General features: G+C 37.8%; 1 protein-coding gene across 1 annotated transcript in view; it reads right to left on the bottom strand.

Annotated features, from left to right (window-relative positions):
• The window catches only part of zfpm1 (zinc finger protein, FOG family member 1), an 81426-nt gene that overhangs the window by 36783 nt on the left and 21776 nt on the right, over window positions 1-22867 (bottom strand). Inside the window, exons 2-3 of the mRNA XM_079874761.1 lie at window positions 4292-4435; window positions 430-561 (exon numbers count right to left, since the gene is read on the bottom strand). Of these exons, the coding sequence (XP_079730887.1) occupies window positions 430-561; window positions 4292-4435 (276 nt within the window). The remainder of the gene's footprint in view (window positions 1-429; window positions 562-4291; window positions 4436-22867) is intronic.

Here is a 22867-nt window from a genome sequence, read left to right on the forward strand (position 1 = left end):
TCTGAGCTAACAGTCATGTATTTACATGACAACTTTGTGATTTGACCCTGGAGTTAAAGCATTGTTTAATGAGGCTCCATGGGATACAGATTTGAAAGTGTATCTGAATTCTCAGACGTGCCACAAGTTTGATGTCACGGGGTTGTTGTGTACCACTGCATCACTGAGAAAAAAAGTGACAAAGCATTGAAAAGTTTACAGTAGGTTCCCCCCCGCAAAGTGGTATGAGAATGACAGTACTTTCTCTGAAATTTACAGGCAGATCAGACTGAATCATTTCTGGTTTGAACGCATATCTTGATAAAGTCGTGGCCTATATTGTTTCATGGCTGCCAGGGTGACAGTATGACTACGGCTGGCCCTTCCTGAGGAGCCAGTGACTCATGCATCAGTAAAACACTCCTGAAAGAGGGACAGATAGAGACTGACCTGGGCCGTTCCACTGGGGTTCCTCTTCCCCATCTGCCTCTTCCTCCTCCTCATCTTCTGTACAGCGTTTCAGTCCTTTCTCATCTTCCTCACCCTCATCCGGCACTGCCAGGGACTCGTGCGTTCTTGGCTCTGTGTCAAAACAAGTGGAACAATTTGATGACAGGGAATTAACACTCAAAAATCACACATATTCTGAAAACAACCAGAGTGTATGTTTGTGCGATATTTAAATTTTTGTGCAATATATATATATTTTTTTACATGACCAGCTAATTGCATGTTATTCTTTACTTATGTAATTGGTACATAAGTACACTGAGAGGTACATTTTTATTGTATTCCAAATTTTTTATAAATATAATATTTATTATATACAAAAACACACTACTGTTCAAAAGATTGGGATCTCTTATGCTCACCAAGGCTGCATTTATCTGATCAAAAACTGTAAAAACTAATATTGTGAGATATTATTACAATTTAAAATAACTCTTTTCTATTTAATATATTTTAAAATATAATCTGTTCCTGTGATGGCAAAGCTGAATTTTCAGCATCATTACTCTAATCTTCAGTGTCACATGATCCTTCAGAAATCATTTTAATATGCTGATTTGCTGCTCAAGGAACATTTCTTTCTTATTATCAATGTTGGCATAGTTGTGCTACTTAATATTTTTGTGGAAACCATGAACATTTTTTAAAGGCTTTTTTGATGAACAGAACGTTTAAAAGGGCAGCATTTATTTGAAAAATAAATCTTTTAAACAATTATAAATGCATCGTTACAAATAAGCATTCTTCTTTTTTTTTAAAGTTACTTTTGTACAATAGTGTATAATTTTATTTTTTTATTTATAATATTAACTTGCATTTAGCATGTGATGGTTACATTGAATCCCATGTTTAATTCTTAATGTTCTACCATTCTCTTTAATACTCAACAACTGAGTGTGATGGTCTCGCACTGATGATCAAAAGTGCTCAACAGAGAGGCCTGTGTGATTCGGCAACACGACATCTTAGGATAAACCCGACCCATACGCTTTTGATTTACCAAGCGAGAATTGGAAACCCCAGCCAACAGACGGCCAGCGTCTTCCTTTTATTAAAGCCGATCTTTTTCATCAGTGTGAAAGACAGAGTACAGATCTCCCAGACATTGATGCCAATGATTACTAATTCTCTTTGATCAATGTGATCACCTTGCCGATAGCGATCTCTCTCTTTCGTTTGGTTGAGTGCCAGTGCAACATGTATGAGTAAATTGACATGACTTCTTGTCCTCTTCTCTCCCTCTCCCCTTCCCCAACTCCCTCCCCTTCACCCCACCTCGATTACAGCTCATCTGTGGTGCACAAAGGGCATGTTTACCCTTGCATTCCCGTGGCGATAAACAGCGATAGCTACCGATCGATACGGGCCATAAATGTGACGTGGTCAGAGCATGCTGTTATTAATGCAACAGGTTGGAGATTAGATCTTCATCATCAAATAAATGACACATGCACACGCCCTTGTCGTCAGCCCCGACAATTCCACCCAGGCCCAACCGCCATTCTCAGCCCGTCCCAGCGCATGCCGTCCCATGACGCGCCTCCCTCCCTGCCTAAGAAGCCCTATTATTTTCAGCGATAAATCACATTGAATGGCACATTGATTTTATCCTGCAGCGCTCAGCGTGGGGAGAGGAGCTGGAGCCACAGTTATTGCATTTAATATTATCAATATAATCTCCCATATCATCTGAGCAGAGACGACAGGTATCAGGAAAAGAGGGCGGGGTGGATGGGTGCTGCCACCATCCTGGCTCCCCGGCAGTCTCCTTAGTCAACCAGCACATGCAAACGCACATACTGACGCACACACACACACACACACCTCGTCGCCAACCCAACAACCTCCTTTCATCTGATAACAGCAACTTCCCTTGTCACACCTGGAGGGCAAAGTCACCCAACTTGCTCCATTCTTCCTGGCTCGCCTCATTTTTTAGAGTCAATTTTCTCAAAGTTCTTTCTCCCAAACAGATCATCATGGCAGGGTCAAGTTCTTTTCTTGTAAGGCTCAACTATACCAACTCTGAGTCCAACATGGCGCCCGAAGTGGGGCTAGCTGGTTGTACAGGCTAAGATGTTTCCATCCAGTTAAATACTGCAGCCTTGGTGAAACCATAAGCCAGATCAAGCCCACGATCAGACCTCCTCACCGGGTTTGAGATAACAAAAGGTGTTCTGGAACACAGAGTCATCTTTGCTTAAGGTTTATCAGCTTCTCTGCTGATATGGATGACGACTTCACCATCAGATCTTACTTCGGATCACTTCAGACTGACCCTTTCACATGGAAACCAGCGGCCCCTTTGCCATTAATGATTATTAAAAGGTGGTACTTTCATTTATATTTATTTTTTACAGGTGGTTATCGACACTGTGTGTCCTGTGACTGGTTGAGTGTTTTTCTGAGGCAGTTATCAGTTGGTTATCGCCTGTCTTTTTCTCTCCCAGATGGTGGATAAGGGAGCTTGCCTTTATTAGCCACTGCTGGCCTGATAAAGACCTGGTATTGATCGCAGGTTGAAAGAGCAGGTTCGTCAAACACGGCTGATTTACAGAGGCTGATAATAGCAGCACCGGGCAACAGTGGAGCCCCGAGGGGTGGGGGCGAGATTGATAGAGGGAAAAAAAGAGCTAAAGAAACACGTTAACGCAGACCCTCTTTTCACACCGGAAAAGAGGAGGATGACAAACATCACCTCAAACGTAAACTTGCGAATGCCACATACTTGCATGTCTAAACGCACGCACAAACAAAACAGGACAATCTCTAAACTATTCACGATTAGCACCTGACAGAATTTCCATGCGTTTATCAAAAGCAGCCAACGAACCAGCTCTTATCTCCTCAGTCCCCAATTTCACAAGAACAGGAATTTTCCAGATTAAAAAAAAAAAAGAAGAGGAAAAACAGAAATCTCAACTAAGAATGTGACTTAAATATCTTACGGATGGAAAACCAGACAGAAAGTGCAACAAGGCAACCATATCCATTGATGTCTGCAAAAATTACATATTACCTCATTTAAGATTAAATAATAATCTTAAATTATGATGAACTCTCTTCTTTTCCTGAACAGAACCGTTATTTCATAATGTAATATTTCTGTCACTATTTACACCCTTTTGTCATTCCCAACCAGTATGGCGTTATTTTTTTCAATTAAACCTAAAAACTGAATTTAAGAATGTATATGTGTATAAAAAAGTTCAGCAAAAATAACAAAAATAATGATTCATTCTAAAATGAATTTAGACTCATACTAAAATCTCTTTAGCTCTCAAGTCAAATGTGTTAGCTTTAGATGCATGGTGTCAGGTTGGACATCAGCGGCAGAAAACATCAATGTCTTGCATGTTCAATAACATTTATTAGAAAGCTCCAGTGGATTTTCATTGAAAAATTTCAGTCTATACTTTAAACAAGCTATCACATGGCTCCAGAAGTTCATAGATTTATGGTTCTTTGATTGTTTTGGGGTTTTTGGGTCATTTTTTGAGCTTGATGTGAGTGTTCTGTAAAATATGATTTAAAAAATCTCCTTTTGTGTTCCACCAAAAAAAGGCAAATAAGTTTAGAACGGCACGAGAGTGAATTTCAATTATATCCTTTAACTATCCATTAAAGTCATATGGCAAAAGGAAGCTGTTTTCCGAAATCCAGACGATCAGATGTGAGTGAGCTGTCTAATACTGTTATCAATATCAATTTCATCACAAAACAACACAGGTTATGTTAGAGGAACATTCAGGTGGTTTTGACACTTTTCGTATGAAAGCCGTTTTAGCATGCGTCGTTTCACCTTCGTTATAAAGTGGTGTAAATGAAGGTGGACTTGAACCGTCACACTCTGCAGAGTCCTCCTGGTCTGAAGCTCCGCCCTCCTCTCCTGACATGCTTACATCATCAGATGGATCCTCACCTCCATTAAGATCCCCAATAGAGCCTGCAGAGAAAAAGAGAGAGAGCGGTCATAAAAAGAGGAGCAATACAAAATAAAAGTCATCTGACACTGAAAGGCCTTTGAAAAGATATCATATCATGCCAAAGCCTCAGTTGAGAGGCTTAAGATAATGTGAATATACCCTGTTAATATCTTCAAGGAAGTAGGGTGTTCTGTAAATAAAAAGTGATAAAGTACATGATTAAGCAAGAAAATTCAGATTCATTTCAAACCTTCTTGCTACAAGCCTTTTACAGTTTTAATTGGTTGGAAATCCCAGAGCGTCAGACCACAAGGAAGTAAATGAACAACGGGGTGTGTGTGTTGTATCACTGGCCAGGGTGATTAACTCATTTGTATAACTCAATACATTCCCAGTTGGCAGACGTTTGAACAAAACCTTACACTTTTCAACCATGATGAGATAACCAACCACTGGTGTTTAAAAATACCAATTTAATTAGTTGATATTTAAAAAAATCTAATAAAAACCTTTCCAGAAGCAGTAGTAGTAAAACTAGTTTTAAATTATAATATTCTCAGAGAGCACGTTTATTGTATGGCTTGTTCCCTCTAAAATAAATGAATGCAATACGTGACAGACAAGGGCTTCTGTAGTGGACACCACAGCGGTTTGCATGTTAATTCAACCTTCGTCGACCGTATTGTTATTCTAATGAGGTTTAAGATGAGCAAAACTACAGTTTTCACATAAATTCATCAAACACATTTTCACTATGCTAAACTCAACCAGGACACCCACTATTTTATGCATCTGCATCTAAGCAAAATTACCAAGGGTTGGAAAATCGGATTTTACCACAGGTTTTTCATAAATTAATTTTCATTAAGTTGTGATGAACAGAGAGGGGATTGTTAGGAGCTAAAGCCGTGACTGGAGGCGTATATATTTACACTTCCTAGAACAAAGAGGCCTATAATCTATACAAAGCACACAACAATACCCGTGAATAAAGAGCCTTGTAGAAAAAGGCAAAGGCAATTTTTCTAATTCTGTTAATTTCACTTCCAAAGCAATTAAAACGAGGTGGAGATAATGCTTGGAAACAATCGCTCCCTGACAAAGTGTTTCTGTCTTTGTAAATGAAACATCTTTAGGCTAATTTCGACTTCCACGCCTGCATGGTTCACTGTAATTTCAGATAAAATTAACACACTTAGATTTGGACCTTAGTAATAAAGGACGCGAGAGAGAAAAGTAAAAAAAGATCGATCCCATACGCCATATTTTTAGAATGTAGTCTGGGCATTGCTAGATCTAATTTTCTATATCTGTGGCGACATTTTCATACAATTAATTTTCCTTTAATCATAATTGTACAAAGGGGCTCCTCTGTTTAAAATTCCAATTACATTTTGTGTTTAAATGTAAGTCTGAATTATGATTTTCTTTCCTATTACCGCTCTGGTTAAATGAATAAATCGCCGCATCACTGCTTACAGACATCAAATGGCGCGGAAAAAAGTCTCTGCTCTCCCTCTTCATCTTATACAAGGAATAATATGCATTTTTCACAGAACCCACGACAGAAAAGGGTTGCCTACATTCAGAATGTCAGCAGACAACTTTGTTTGCCATACATTTTATGAAAAAAGGAGGGGAAAATATAGCACTCAAGAACATTTAACATGCATAAAAGTGCTTTTTGATGTATAGATCGCATTGAAATATAACTTAAACCTGTACATTTATAATAAAATAAAAACAATTTAGGATTTAAATTACAATTATATGATAAAAATGACAACTTTTCCCAATCCATGTTTAAGGACTAAAATGTCAATTGTAAAAGCCCCTATTTTGTCTATTATACAAAGCAAAAGAAAGGAGATCAACTGAAAGGAATACACTTTTGAGTTCTAACTGGCACTCGAACAGACAGAACAAAGTGAGAAAGCTGATGAAGGCGGAGGAGATAGGGCTTTATTAAGCAGCCCCCGTCCACATCAAACCAGTGTGCTTAGCGGCAGTGATTAAACCAAGAGACAACACATCAAACCTGAGCCCTGATTAAACGAACAAACTTCCTCACCATCACGTTAATCACCACATTACCAAACAGCCCAAACACAGTGGAAAAAAAAAAGAACACCGCTTGTATCGGGATATCAGGGACTTGTGAAGAAAGATACTTCGAGGAGAACAGTGAGCCTTTGGTGAGAGTCTACGTGTGTGTGTGTGCCAGCGTTCAAGGAAGAACTGCGGTACCTGCAGTACTTATAATTTCAAGCACAAGTGGCTACACACATTGATCAGAGCCAAGGGCATTAACACGCTCTTAGTAATTAGATGGATCCAAGGGTTAGACCGGATCCCGGGCACTTGAAAGCACAGCGGCCCACATAAATCAAAAGGAGACTTCAAGTCCCCCTGTAGTCAATAATCTTATCCCTTAAAACTCATCTTTGATCACCAAAATGACATATTTAAACATTTATTTCCTATGAAACAACTTTATTTATGCCTTAAAACAGCTTGAATGTAAGTCTACACCCTTCTTTCATTTAGTATACACGGAATCATGAATATGCAAATGACTCCCCGCCTCCACTCAATCACACGAGCTCAGAGATCCACTTGGTCAACTTTACTGTAGTAAATGCTACACGATGGCAAGTGGATTAATTCAGCCATATTTGTTTGAACCAGAAACTGATTTAGAAGAAGTGGAAGAGTGAATTATACAGGCTCGTATACAAGTCGTTGTATCAGAATGGTAATGTATCGTTCTCTACAACGCCAGACACATAACAGTAATTAATATGATTAGCCTTTGGCTTGACTACGTTATCAAACAGCTGTGTGTTGCTAATGTTACGCCATCTCAGTCATGCCTTCTAAAAATCATCATCCTTAGAAACGCTTTGAACAACTTCGAACGTCAGTGGAGAAAGGCATATGGTTCATCATAACATTGTAATATACATCATATACACAATTCACTCGCTATATTGCTAAATGTACCAGATTATATACCAGGATAACCTGGCTTCTCTTGTCTTAAGACTCCCCTGCTTCGCAGCAAAGTTAATGATATGCTAAAGCCCGTCCACATGTAGATGTGATTGGTTACAAGGTAGTTTGTGACATAAGAAACACCAATGATTTCAAACAGTTTTAAGGAGAAAAATCTCAGCAATGGCGCTGACTTATGAATTTGCACATGGTTTGTCTTAAAGACACCCTATAGACATATAAACAACATTAAAAACTTGACGGGACCCGTGTCACCAGCGTCGCTGGAGCCGAAGATAAGCTGGGAGCCTCTGGGCTTGCGCACCACTGGCAGGACCTCTGCGGACACACTGCCGTACAGGAGTGGACTTTCACCCGCTTTGCCAAGACCCGCTCCATCTCGGTTTCTGCCAACACAGCATGCGGTGTGAAATGAGGTAGTGAATAGCACTCTTGTTTTCATTCAGTAAAACAGAGTAACTTCATCCACACAAGGCCAAAGAGTCTTGTCATTGACAAGACACCATTCGCAATTAGAAACAGGCATCGGTGTAATATTATTAATCATTGTACTAAATTAACATCTTCATTTCATAGTGACTAGGCCACACAACATCACCTGTTTGATAAGCTCATTTTAAAGCAATAAATGTGCTTTAATACATGGCATATTGTTAATTTTCACAGTTATACAGTTGAAGGCCATAAAGCAAGCTTGCCCCAAAGACTTCCATTGCATTTCTGTACATGGGTGGTAATCATTAAACTTGTAAAACAAATTGACCAGAGGTGTGACATGCTATATTCCATCTTTTTCTTTTTTTTATATATCTTTTATTAAATCACGCATGGAAGACTTTTACTTTGTCACATTGCAGAACTGTTTAAAAAGATCTATTAAAGGTAATTAAAAATGGTTTTACATTTTTTTTTATTTAAATAAAAATAAATAAATCTTGAGCTTCACCCAAAAATGAAAATGTTGTCATCACTTGCTCACCCTCAATTTGTTCCAAACCTGTATGAGTTTCTTTCTTCTGTTGAACACAAAAGAAGATATTTTGAAGAATGTTGGTAACCAGACAGTTGATGGTAGCCATTGACTTCCATATTAGTAAATTATGACAAAATTTTCATTTTTGGGTGAACTATCCCTTTAACTTCTTTTTAAAAAGACTATCATCAGTTCTATCATCATTTATTCATTTTCATGTTGTTCGAAAGCCACGTGACTTGTTCTTCTGTGCAGCACAAAGAGAAGATGTTTCAATGAATGTTCACGCTGCTCTTCTCTATATAATGGAAGTGAATGGGTGGCAGGGGCTTTCTTTTTTTTCAAGCACCATAAAAGCAGTCTAAACGCCTCATGTGCAATATTCGAAGACTTTTGAAGCCATACCATAGTTTTATGTGCGATATAGACCGATATTTAAGTCATACTCAAAATACTGCCAAACAGTTATGGTCACCATCCATTTTTATTGGACAAGAGCAGCTTGGACATTCTTCTGTAAATAACTTCTGTCGCATTCCACGGAGGAAGTTTTACAGACATGTAATATTCCTTTAAACTCTTAACTGAAATATTAAAGAGGGGGGGGGGGGGGGGGGGGCTTAAAAATAAACACCACAGTGTATTTACTTAATATCTTTTGTAGTTGCCAAAGCATGAACATAAAGAGTAAGAACGCCAGCCAAACAAAGAAGAATAATTATCGAAACTCTTAAGACAGAGCACGAACACAGAACAAATAATATAGCTATACTTGACGAGGCTCGTTAATAATGAAATAAAAAGAGTAAACAGCGCAGGAAGATACTGTTCTCATTTCCATCAGTCAAATCACACGAGTGAGTGATTATAATACTTATGATAATGAGTGATTATTGTAAAGTGATAATGTGTGGTGATGGTATTCATGTGCGCTGGGCATCGGAGCACTTCAAACGGGCCTGACTGATCCTCGCCGTGGATTTGTCAGCAGGTTGTCAAACATCAAACAGTCGTGAGCCCGGGACACTGCAAAGAGGCGCATTTTAAAGACATCCCTCGATTTCCTTATCTTCTTTTCTCACTCTGCGCTTCCTTTTCTGCTTTTTACATCCCTCCATCATGTTACTGTCTGCACCTTTTCTCTGCCTCTCTCTCTCTCGCCTGTGCAAGCTCTTTCCTTTCCCTATTACTCTCTCCTTTCTTTCACTCTTCATCTCTCTCTCTCTCTCTCTCTCTCTCAGAGAGTGACTGGGAGCGTCACTCTGTGTGGATAGCTGCGAGCCGTTCCCGGTTATCGCCTCCTGCAGACTCTACCGGTCTGATCTGTCTCCTCTTCATTAAGCAAATACGCCGACGTGGAAATGAAAACATAATAGCTATTTGATTTCCAGCGAGATATTTTGCATATTGGTTCAGAGCTGATAGTGGAATTTCATCAAGTCAATTTTTTTTTTTTTTTTTTCATGCTTTAAAAACTGAATTACTGAGCTGGGCGGCTTCGGCAGGATTTCTTTACATTGCTGGGAAGAGGGAGGGGAAAAAAACAGAAACGGCAGAAGCAGTTCCCCAGGAAGACTACTTAAACGATTAAATATCCCCCCATTCCCCTTTTTCTCCTTTTGATAACAGGGAGGGAAAATTTAAAGAATTCACAGTGCTTTAGGTTCAACTATACTAATCAGAGATAGAGAGAAGAAAATTAACTCCTTAATGAGCAGGAGCTGTCTGCCAGATAATGGTCAAGGAGAGGCGATAGGGCTGGAGACTGAATGAGAGAGAAAGAAAAGGAGGAATAAAAACCGAGATGGATTCACCGAACAGGGGAGAAATCAGATTTTACCCCTGCTCTGGAAATTGTTCTTTGTGTCCACAGAGGGCAGGTGCGATTGTCGGCAACGATATCTCTAAGGTTACAAGCCGGTCTAGTCGCTACAGAGATGAATGGTGCGTCTGAGGGTATTTCTCAGGCCCCTTTGAGAGAAAAACTACCCCTGCAAGTACAGATCAACAAACTTGCTTTCACCAATTTATCAGACCCTTCCTGTAGAGGGGAAAAAAGCCCAGCCAAAATACGTCTGACGTCTATTTTCTGTGTTGGAACAATTACACTGATACCGTTCTCGTACAACACATATATAAATGCCATATCTAGGGGGAAACATTTCAAGTTATTACATAATATTGAGGCTCAAAAATCCACATGAAAGGAGTGATGCTTTCAGGGTTCTCACACCTTTTGACCAACCAATTTACATTTTTCTAGCCATTAAAGGGATAGTTCACCCAAAAATTGTATTTCTGTCATTAATTACTCACCCTCGTGTCTTCCAGACTGCAACGTTATTACCACTTTTAAGGCCCAGAAAGGTAGTAAAGACATCGTTAAAATAGTCCATGTGACTATAGTTAAACCTTAATTTTATGAAGCGACGAGAATACGTTTTGTGCACAATAAAAACAAAAACAACTACTTTATCCAACAGTTTCTTCTCTTCCGTGTCAGTCTCTGACGCTATTCACGTGAATGTCACTATTCACAATTCCAGCCAATCTTGAGCCGGCGTTCTGACGTAGAACCAGGAGGCGCCGCACTGTTTACAACGTGAACAGCGTCAGAGACTGACATAAGAGAAGAAATCGTAGAATCATTTTTTAAAATTATTAATATTAGTTTTTTTAATTATTTAATAAGAATTGTGCTCACAAAAATGAATTTTCAGACAAATATTTTAGAACTAAGCATAACACATTCACTATAGAAATTATCATGATTAATTTTGATTGTATTACATTTATATGGCTTTTCCAGGCCAGTTTTAATATCCCATGTTGGTTTTGCATAACAATGGGAACCCGGTACATGACAAAGTCCTTTTTTTTTTCTTTACCAATTTTATTTAGAAGGGGTATAGACAGGACTGGAAATGTAATGGAAGGACGGAATCAGAAAAACATCTATTTGTTGGCAATTTGTCAGAATATGTACAATACCATTCAGAATTTTGGGGTCAATAATTGGGGTCATGTTTTTTTTTTGTTTTTTTTTGAAGAAGAAATGAAAACTTTTATTAAGCAAGATACATTTAATTGATCAAAAGTGACAGTAAAAACATTTATAATGCTACAAAAGATTTCCATTTCAAATAAATGCTGTTCTTTTCAACTTTCTATTCATTAAAGAATCCTAAAAAAAAAAAAAGTTTCCACTAAAATATTAAACAGTACAACCGCTTTCGACATTGATAATGATAATAAACGTCAGCATATTAGAATGATTTCTAAAGGATCATGTGATTTAAGTCAGGAGTAATGGCTGCTGAAAATTCAGGAATAAATAGCATTTTAAACTACATTTCAACAGAAAACAGTTCTTTAAAATATTTCGCAATAGTAGTGTTTTTAATCAAATATGCAGCCTTGTTGAGAATAAGAGACATATTTCAAAAAACCTTACCGACCCCAAACGTTTTAACGACAATGTATGTTTACTACATAATTCTCAATCTGGAAATATGACAAGAAAAGGTCAAAACACTCCCTGTGGAATAGAAGCACTCTTTGGCCCCTTTTTCTGGAGAGGTGAGAAGGCGCATTTTCCCTCTAGAGAGAGAGTGCTAAACACCCTCTAACTGGTGCTTCATCACACACACATCTTACACCAAGCCACATCTCTACTTCACCCCTTCAACCTTCCTCCCATCGCTACAACAGCAGAAATAGACTAAACAGATCATATGTGTGGGTAAACAGACTCATATCCGAGCATGTGCGCCTGTGTTTGTTTGCAGAGTGAGAAAGACACGATAGGAAAGAGGGGGCGTGTACGAGTATTTATGTGAGAGAATGATTGAAAAAGAAAAACTAGGGGTAAGTGAGAGAAACAGAAGAGTGTAAGGAAGTGCATACACACACAAAAATCCTATTGTTTTTACAGAAAGGAGCTGGCAGCTGTGGTTGCCAGAATAGCGATGTAAAAATAGTAACAAATGTAAAGATATTTATAGAACAAACTGTTAATCCCCCCCCCCCCCCCCCCCTAAAAATCCAACAGCCCTTTTGTGCTTACTTAGCAATGCTATGCGGCTAATAAAATCTAATAGGTGCACACAAATACAAAACAATGCATTAAACATTTATTTACCAACATAAGATGCAACATAAAACCATAATGTACATAACTGACAACAAAAAACTAAGAAACATGATTATTTAAATTAAAAACCATCAAAAGTGAAGTGTCACTGGGAATTATGGGAATGTCAGTTTCGGCCTTATCACGTAAATAATAAGATGATTTGGTTGCACTTTTTTTTTACAGTATGTTCTCACAGTGTATTTACCTAAGAAAATACTGTGTAATATAGGGTAACTACAGGGGTTAAGGTTAGGTATAGGAGTAGGTTCAGGGTTAGTACCTGGTTATTCCAGTTATTGTAATTACTGTAATAAGTACATCAAAAGGACTATATACTTTTTGAAGTAATAACAATAACTGGATAAACCTAATCTTAACCCATGTGGTTACCTTATATTACTCAGTACTTTCTTAGTAAGTACACTGCAAGTACACTGAAAGTGCACATTCTGTAAAATAAAGTGCAACCTTTGTACTTTTTACTTGTCTTCCAAAAAACGGTACATTTAATAGCATTTTACTGTAAAATTACATGAAACTTAAGATTAGATCTTTCACAGTTTTCCCCCAGTACTTATTAAGGGAATTTACCGTTAACCAATTAACAGCTTTTTGCGGTCACATTTTTAAGATTGAGCGTGTGTGTGTGTGTGTGTGTGTGTGTGTCCGCCTTCTCAATAGCCTTGCAAGTTGTTCGTGGGGAAAGACAGATACGGATGGATGAAATAAGTAGTTGATTCAGCCGCCCCTCCTCCCCGAGAATCTTGGATGGTGGGAAAGTTGAAATCTGCTGCTATTTTCTATCTTTTATCAGGCGGCTTATCTTCTGGCTCTTGTCTGCGTGCCTGGCTTCGATAGTCCAGGGTCTCCACTCCGGCTGCCTGGCAACTTCACTCCCCCCCAGTTCAATCTCTCCTCCTCTCTCACGCCACGCTCACCCCACCTTACAGCAAGTGCAAAACTTCTGTTTATGATTAAAAGCGGAAATGTTCATAAGATCTGAGGATGGACAAAGAGGTTCTAAATCCTAGATAGTTGACTAACAAAACAAGATGGCCGTCAAGCGGAGATAAATATCGATTAATCGATTTCTAATCAATCTTCATTTTGATGAACCGATAACAATTCTTGAATTCCAAAACTGATCTTTTAGTCCATGCTGTTTTCTGCTGAAGCGTGAACAAAACTTCACCAAACATTTTTTGTAGCATGCCTCCCATCCAGTAATCGCAATAAGCTTGTGCTTGGTTACTTTTGATATAAAAGTAACAAACAGCTTTCAAATTCTGAAACTCAAACAATAAATGTTGTTTTAATGCCGCCTTAAACGACATGAAACAATTAAATGTTTATATTTCAACAACAAATTTGAACAATGTATACAATGTTTTTATTTGAGTGTGATCATTATATCTAAAACTAAATAGCAATAGAATATGGGCAAAATTATAGTAATGTACCAACTGATATGTTTCCCTGTATGGTTTACAAGATTGTTTTTTGAGAGAAAGTAAAATGTATATGTACTGTACATGATATATATCCAAATAAATTGATACTGAACTGAAATATAATTGAATCAGGAGCTTGTGAATCGATTTGTCAAATCTGTTTCAATACCCTAATGAAGCAAACCTTTGAGGCAAACTCTGAAAGTATGCATAGTGTGGTTTAAAAAAGTACATACAGTACACCCATACTACGCTGATGATGAAATTTACATCACATGCACTGGATGCTTACCTTTGCATACATGCAAAAACCAGTTAGACCTAATTCAAGGCTCCAAGTATAATTCATAACTTTAATTTATACCACATAATACCAATAAAAATAGTAGGAGTAATAAAAAAAATTACTATTTGAACCCATTATGTGTGCTGTGTAGTTTTATCACTTATTAGCAGAGCAACATGCAGTTAACAGTAGGCAGATCAGAGAGTAACAGAGTGTGAAATCAGCATAAAAAGAATCTGACAAGCATATGGACAGCATTATCATGCTTATTTATCTGACACAGATTTTGACACTTCTTTTGTATAAAGTACCCCTCCCCCCATGGAGGTTCCGATCAATACGCAAACGTGTGTGTGTTAAGCAAAAGAGTCTGCAAGCCGCATCAAGCTCTGTGTATTCAAAAGGGGTCAGGGCAACAGCTGCCAAGACGCATCTAATGGAATAATGAGCATCAGTGCAAACAGTCCCGTAGGGTTACGCAGGGGTCACAACCTGTTAACACACATACAAGTGTAATACAGCCAGGCACACACACTGCTCTCGGTTTGCTTACATTCATGTTTTAGCAAAGGAATGCTTCCAAATTGTGCAATAAATAGAAGTTAAGCACTATCTCGACTTGTCTGTCAGCAGTGTTTGCAATTATGCACTTACAATGGAAGTCTATTGGACAATATAATCCTTGCAGACTTCTATTACCAGTGCATTTCTGTTAGTGTTGGGCGATATACCGGTAGGCACGATTAACCAGTATTCGTGAACCGGTAAAGATTTTTGAATATTGTCTCTGTCGCGGTTATGCACTCACGTGACTTTGAAGTGCTGCGCCGTCACAAAAGCTTATCATTTGCATGCATTTTTAAGCATTGCTATTTAAAAACAAGTGATTTTAAACTGTTGAAAAGCAATTTTCAGCAAAAGAGAACTCATTTCATTATGTGCGCGTGCTGTGGTTGTTTCTGAGCGCTGTCTGAGTGAGAGACGGTTGAGAAAGAAACAGTTGAGAAAGAAAGCGCATGTGTATCAGTATATTAGATCAGTGCATTAGGTCTTAAAGTGACAGCAGCATATACTCATGTTAATGTTAATGTTAATATAACAACAAAAGACTGAGAAAATCACTCAATGCTTCTGACTGAATCACTTTTATAACTTTAATAAGAATAAATTTATATTTAATTTATATTTAATTTGAAGTTTTTCAGGTAGGTCTATTTCATTTGAGTCTTTGTTCTATCATATTTTTGTCCAGTTGCTTGTGATTTGTTTCCTTGTTCTCATTTTTCACTGACTTTTTACTTAGGCTAGGATTATTTTTTGTGATATTGAAATTAGTGACAAGAATTATGAAATTTCAATGGTATCAAATGTATTTATGAAAACCTTATTTACTATAATATAACTATATTATGATATATATTATCATGAAATAAAATTACTCATATCTTGATATAAGATTTTGGTCATATCGCCCACCACTAATTTATGTAATTTTATATTTTTTCCCCTATAAGCATAACTAAAGCCAAATAAAAGACCTTGACATTGTTTTATGTAATGACACTCACCTCATCAAATACTGAACAAGGTAAAAGAGACTCATAGTACTAGCGACCGGCCTCTCAAAGACATTGTTGCATTTGTTATCAGACCCTAACTTGATTGATATAAGCTGTCCTTGGATAAGCCTGAGGCAATATTCAGACACATTCTTTTCCCATGAAAACTCCTTCAATTAAAGCAGCGTGAGCCAACAAAAGAAACGATCGTAGATTAAATTAATATCAAAAGTATACATTAATATCAGACGCCGTAACCTTCAAGACACTATGCACGTTTTGCACAAACTGTTATATACTAAATCTTACAACGAATGAGTCAGCGAGAGAATGCAAGGCAGAAGAGTTGAAAGAGTAGAGGGAGGATGAGAGCCATCCCTCTTAAGACACATCTTCACCTAGAACGCTTCTGAGACTCTTCAGAGGAAAAGGGAGAGGCAGCCGTCCCGACGGTATGTGGAGGAGATGCCTCTCATCCTCTTCTCCCTCCCTCCCTTCACCGTTCCATCATGCCCTTCACTTTCTGCTCTGACACAACGCAGCAGATTCATCGACATCCCCTTACTAGAGACGATTCTCATTCTTCACACACATATTCTCACACACACAGACACGCACACGGCCTTCACGGTTTATCCAGACTCTGACCCTGAGATCTGAGCTTCAAGAAGACATAAGTTGTACAGATCTTTCAGCTCCCCCGTCCAGACACATCCCCAGCTGTTCCAGTCCAGAGTAAAGACTAAACATGGCAGATCACACAAACACACTGCGGTTAGACCACAAGATGCCCTAAAGAAGAGCATTTCGACATTTTACCTACACAATCAAAGAATTACAATTGCTTGAATTGTTTGATGGCAGTTCTATACTAGGTTGAACCCATCCAATATCCTGCACAGCTTAAGTGATGTCAGTGGAAAGGGAAAGTTAATAGGTTCTGATCAATTATTTCAAAGATTTGAAACAATGTGCACTGATGAAATGTTCAAAATACGACCAGGAATACGCATTAAGAATGTAAACACGGTCCATTTGAATTTCCTCTTATAATATAATACAACAGATTCCGGGGACGGTTACTGACATAGTAGAGAGGCGAAAGGAAATTGTTGCACACAAGTGACACGATTTGGACATTGTTATATTTTTTCTCTTTTTTTTGAAAGAAATGTATTTATTTATTCAGCAAGGACATTAAATAGATCAAAAGTGACACTAAACCCATTTATAATGTCACAAATCACTAATGATTTCAAATAAACGCTGTTCCTTTGAACTTTCTATTCATCCAATAATCCTGAAAGTAATTGATCATGGTTTTCACAAAAATATTAAGCAGAACAGTTGTTCTCAACATTAATAATGAAAAGAAATGTTTCTTGGGCACCAACTCAGCATATTACTCATGACATATTAAAATTGCTCACCATCACAGGAATAAATACTTTATATAAAAATATAAACTTATTTAAAATTGTAATAATATTTCAGTTTTACTGTTTTTACTGTATTTTTGATCAAATAAATGCAACCTTGCCCGTCGAAGAGACTTCTTTCAAAAAAATCTTACGACCCCAATCTTACGACTTTTGAAAGGTAGTGTACATTTAAACTAATACATGCGTTTTATACAGGAATATTTTGTAGAGTGAGTGTGTGAATGTGTATATTTCTTCAAGAAGCAGAGAAAATCCCTTTATGGGTCTTGTATAATTGTTATGACTTAATCACCATAAAAGCACATAAAAACAGTGAGCTACTGGCCAGGAGCTGAAGCAGACAGACAGAGGTTAACCGTTATACACACACATACTAAAACACTTCAGCGGCCAGCACTGCTACAAAACAATTCGCTCCTCTCACTGATGTCATGTAAACCATTAATCATTACTTAATGGTTTAAATATCTTCTTGATACTCTTAATATAAGGCTATGAGGGACATCAAATGATTTTTTCCCTTTCCTAGAGGAAGAGAAAATCTAGAAAACTTCTGCCTAATCATAACATGAGTGGAAATCAATGGTAACCAGAAATGTTTGGTTAATAACATTATTCAAAATATATTTCTTCACATTCTGCAGAAGAGAGAAAGGTTTGGTATGACATGAGAGTGAGTCAATGATGACAGAATTTTCATTTTTGGATGAACGAATGATAAAAGGCAGTGAAAAAAAGTGTCACCTCAGGCTGCTCAAACCCATAACGGTTGCACAGGAACCTCATCAGAAAGAATTCACAAGCTAGACAAAAGACTTTTGTTCACATGCATTCACATTGTTCGGCTGTGGTCAGATGTATGCATGTGCCACATCTAAGGTAGAGGCGCACAAAAACGTATCTGCATGATAGTAGAGAAGGAAAGAGGCAGGATTTGCTGTTGAAATGTTATCTTTCACCATTGTCGCACAGGCAGAAAATCAAAAAAATAAATAAAAATACAGCGATGTGTGAGGGTGGCAAAGATAAGTATGGCGAATGTAGAGTGGGGGTGGTGAGGGCAGATGAAGTAGGTACGTTAAATATAAACCAGCTCACAGCTGGCAGCAGGAAAGAAAGGGGGTATTTTCAAGAGGCAGGGCATCACTGGAGCCCTCAGTGCCTCCGATAACATCCATGTTGAGAAAGAAAGAGAGAGCAGTACAGAAAGGGGGAAGCGGAGATGGGGGAGAACGCAGGGAACGCAGCCCGGGAAAGATACGCACAGAGATGCCGTTTGTGAAAGGAAGTATCACCACCCCTCGAACGCAAAAGTCACAACGGGATTTCTGATGGGAAAAATGTGTTCTTTTCAGATGAGAGGAAGATAGAAGGAGCACAGCCAAATGTCAACGATGATAAATGAAGGAGTGCATCAGCATACTCTGATGTGCATGTCTAAGACGCGAACAAACAGAACATGTCTGTTTGCTCTCTTTAACCAAAACGCACAACGATAAAAGATGTGTGCGAAGAACAGAAAATTTAAAGAGATGGTTTAACTTAAAATGAACATGTACTCACCCAAGTCATTACAGACCTGCATTACTTTCTTGAGGTGAAAGCAACAAAATTAAAAATTAAAAAAACTTTCCAATAAATGGTAGCTTTCAGGATTAAAAGATATTTAAATAAAAGTAGTCCATACCACTATAAATATATAGAGTATTTTGAAGTCATATGATAGCTTTGTATGACAAACAGACCATAATTTAAGCCTGCAATTTATGCATTATTCAAAAATAATCAATTACAACTGAACCAGAGTCAGTGACTGATGAACAAATCACTCAGATCAGTTTTGTGAACGGGATCAACAGTAGGGAACTCCAGTACTCGGACGTGACCGCGACGATCGATCATGAAAACGATGATCACTGTGACTTTAAAAATAATTGTCTGATTGGTTAATATGGTATTTTGGGAAACTATGGATCTGAAAGCGCGCAGTGATGACTGGAATCACTTTGATCATGAAAATACATAAAGTGTGTCGTGCAGCGCCAATCTACAAACAAAAAAAACAAAAAAATCCCTAATCAACAGATTCATCCAAAAAATCCTACTCACTACTCAACACATACTCACTACACAATCCTACTCACACGAACAATTCATTTCCTAATCAGTCCTAATTTCATTTCATTATATTAAACAGTGCCCACGATGTTCTAAAAATTCACTTCTAGTACTCTGTGAAAGAAAGATTTACAGTTTTGACACACTGAGTAAACAATGACAGAATCTTCCCCTCTAGTGAGCTGTTAACAGTAAAAGCTGAATCATTGAGTCGGTGATTCATGACCAAATCATTCTGACTAGTTCTGTAGACTGGATCAACAGACTCATCAAAAATACACTCTCAGTTCTAAACTTGAGTAAATAATGTCAGAATCTTCATTTTTGGGTGAGCTAGCTTTAGCATTATGTGTGCGGATGCACGTACACAAACACCTACCATTAATTAGCGTCGTTATCTCCACAGCCTCACTAAATCTAATTACAACTGGTTTGTCATTAACCGCGAATGATGGTAAGGAAACATTAATGAGTGCGACTCGCTTCAGAAGAACACTGGTAAGCCAACTAAATGAAACAGTCACTTTGGTTTGGGTCAATAGTTCAGTGGTTACAAAGCCAGTTCAGAACGTCTTGTCGCCTCCGAACAGGATTCTGTTGTCAGGATGTTAGGTATTGGTTTCACGACAATTACTCTAATACAGCAAATATTTGATGATGATTTACTTGAACTGATAAAGGTTGCACCATTAGTGTGAAGCATTAATGCTATTTATGCTAGGTCTTGTCATAAATCAAAACTAGCAAGTACAAGCTTTTCTAAAAGTAGAAACAATCTAGCTAGCACAAACGTTGTTTATCAGTAGTATTAAGTGCAATTTGTGAATTAACAGGGTTAATGGACATTACAGAAAGCCGAGGCCCATCTCATCAGATGTGTGCCAGGATGAGGTGTGTCTGCGTGTGTGTATGTGGATGACTATAGATAATTTTAATATCTGGCTGGTGTGGATTGCTGATAGTGTTCTAAGGCAGGGCCCTGTGGACTGAGCACTGGTAGTACCTATCTGTAATTAGTAACCATTCTCTATCGCTGATAAGATAAACTCACCCTGACCTTTTCCATTTGGTCGCCATGGTAACGGGCCCTCTACCCCCCCTCTTGATATTATTTTAGTGATTAAACAGCAAATAGCAGGGAGATGGAAGAAACCGATAGGGATGATTAATAATGGTGTTTGGTTGAAGTGAATGTATGTGAGCGTGTGTGTGAAGGGGGCCGCCGGTGTCAGAGAGGAGTGTGAATAGGCTTGGCTTGGCTTTTCATGGTGAATAATGGAAATTTAAGATGAGGCAATAGGAAATAAAAGCATGGGGTGAGAGCGATAGATGTCTCATTTCTTTCTTTTCCCTTTTTTTCCGCGAAACACTTTCACTGGGAAGAGAATATTAATGTGTCTGTCTGTCTCCTCCCTACCAGAAAAGCCCTTTACCCACAATTCCCTCGTTCTCATCATTCAACTCTTAAGACATTCTGATTAATAAGAACTCCTGCCCTTTTTTTTTAAATCCCATTGACTGTTATAGTTTTTCCTATTAATGTGAGAACATGGCACAATCCATAACAGCAGTTCGGATCATAAGAATGAAATTTAATAGATTTTGTATGATGGCAGGGTGAGGGCCTTGCATTCCTTTCCAAAGACTTCGTAACCATTAAATATACATTTTAAGGACGCACTGATAAATATTCTGGTCAATACTGATAAGCCAGCAATTATTTCCTAGTTATGATGACCAATGTAAGATAAATGGCTGAATAAATTAATATAATTAAATGAAACAAAAATAAATAATACAAGTAAATTTAGGCATCACATTATAATATACAGATTGAAATATGCATAATACTGAGATTTGCTTATACACTATCATAACAAAGGAAAAACATTAAATACATTTAAAACTATATAGGCTATATGGTGCATCTCTAATTAAATAATATATAAAATATTCAATAATGAAAAGTAAATAGAGTTTGTTTTGTAGTAAAAGATTATGCAAATATTCAATTTGAATTCTAATTGATTTTCTGGTCAGTTAGAAGATAGTGATCAAAAACCAACTTCATTAAAAGTGAAGATTTGATATAGATATGTATATCGACAGATAAAATAATGAAAATCTAATTAAAAAATAATGTTATATAATTTAAATATTATTTAAATACATACACACATACATACACACATACATACATACATATATACATACATACATATAGAAATATTCAAGAATAAAATGTAAATTGTTTGTTTTGCAGTAAATGACAATATACAAGATAAAAATAAACTATATATCATATATATTTTAATTATTAGTGATTTTCTGGTCAGTTAAAATATTAACTTTATTAAAAGGATAAAAAAAAATAATTACAAAAAATATATATATTTTTAAGAATAAATCTGGAAACCTGAAATATAATAGAAACAAAAAAAACAATAAAACATAACCAGATAACTTTAAGTCCACACTAAACCTAATATACAAACTTCAGTTTCTAGGCAGGGCCGAGGCTTCTCTCAGCAACCTCTGAGAGTGCATTTGCATAAAAAGGAAAGAGCAACTGTGCATGCAAACCGGGACCAGTTGACTGAAAGGTCACAGGGCGAACAAGAGCAGGGCATGACAGCTCGTATCAGGCTGATCTCTGTTCTGATAGGCACTAAGGGACACCTTCCCGAACTACGGCCAGGGGAGAGAACATGGACCTCACACAAACTGACGACACCGCCGTAGATTCATACGATAGCACGCCTTCTGTCAGACGCAAGCCTGTGTGACTACACTGCCATCTCTACAACCACTGACCTGAGCGGCCCTCTGGAATGTGGCTGTCATCAAGGATTTTGGGCAATCTGATGAAGGTTAGCCATTCCGAGATATTATAGAGATAGACTTTCCGCCATATCTGCAGAAAGGAATGCCTGGCCTCTCGGAATGGATAATGGATCCCATACTTCTTCAAGTGATTAGGAGATCTGACAGAAGAACGCCCATGTCCAAAAGAAGATCCCCAATAAACCTGGCGCTTTACGAAAAGGACAGAAACAGACACCCGTATTGAACACCTTTAGCGTAAAGTCAGATGGCATGCTGTAGTGCTAGAGTAAGCGTTCTTAAAACAGGGCCACAAGACACACACACACTTGCACTGTAAGTCTGCTCTATTGCTTGAGTAAGCGAATTAGCCTCAGCGGCGGCTGAGGAGGCAGTAAGGCGACAAAAAAAAAGGGATAATCTTTTATCTCTCAACCCTCCCCAATGATTTTTATAGTCCATATCACTTCCCTGACAGTTGATGTTCCACTTTTCTTTTTCATTATTTATTTATCTATTTTTGCTTTGTGTGAATTCAGCTAAAATACTTCTAAAGCCCTTAATGGTGCTATCGGGAGCCGAGATCTGCTGCCATGCGCTGCTTTCCATTGGAGATATTTGCCAGGCCGACCCTAAAGAAACGGGACATT

This window comes from Squalius cephalus (genome assembly GCF_949319135.1).
Source record: "Squalius cephalus genome assembly, chromosome: 6".
Classification (NCBI taxonomy): Eukaryota; Metazoa; Chordata; class Actinopteri; order Cypriniformes; family Leuciscidae; genus Squalius; species Squalius cephalus.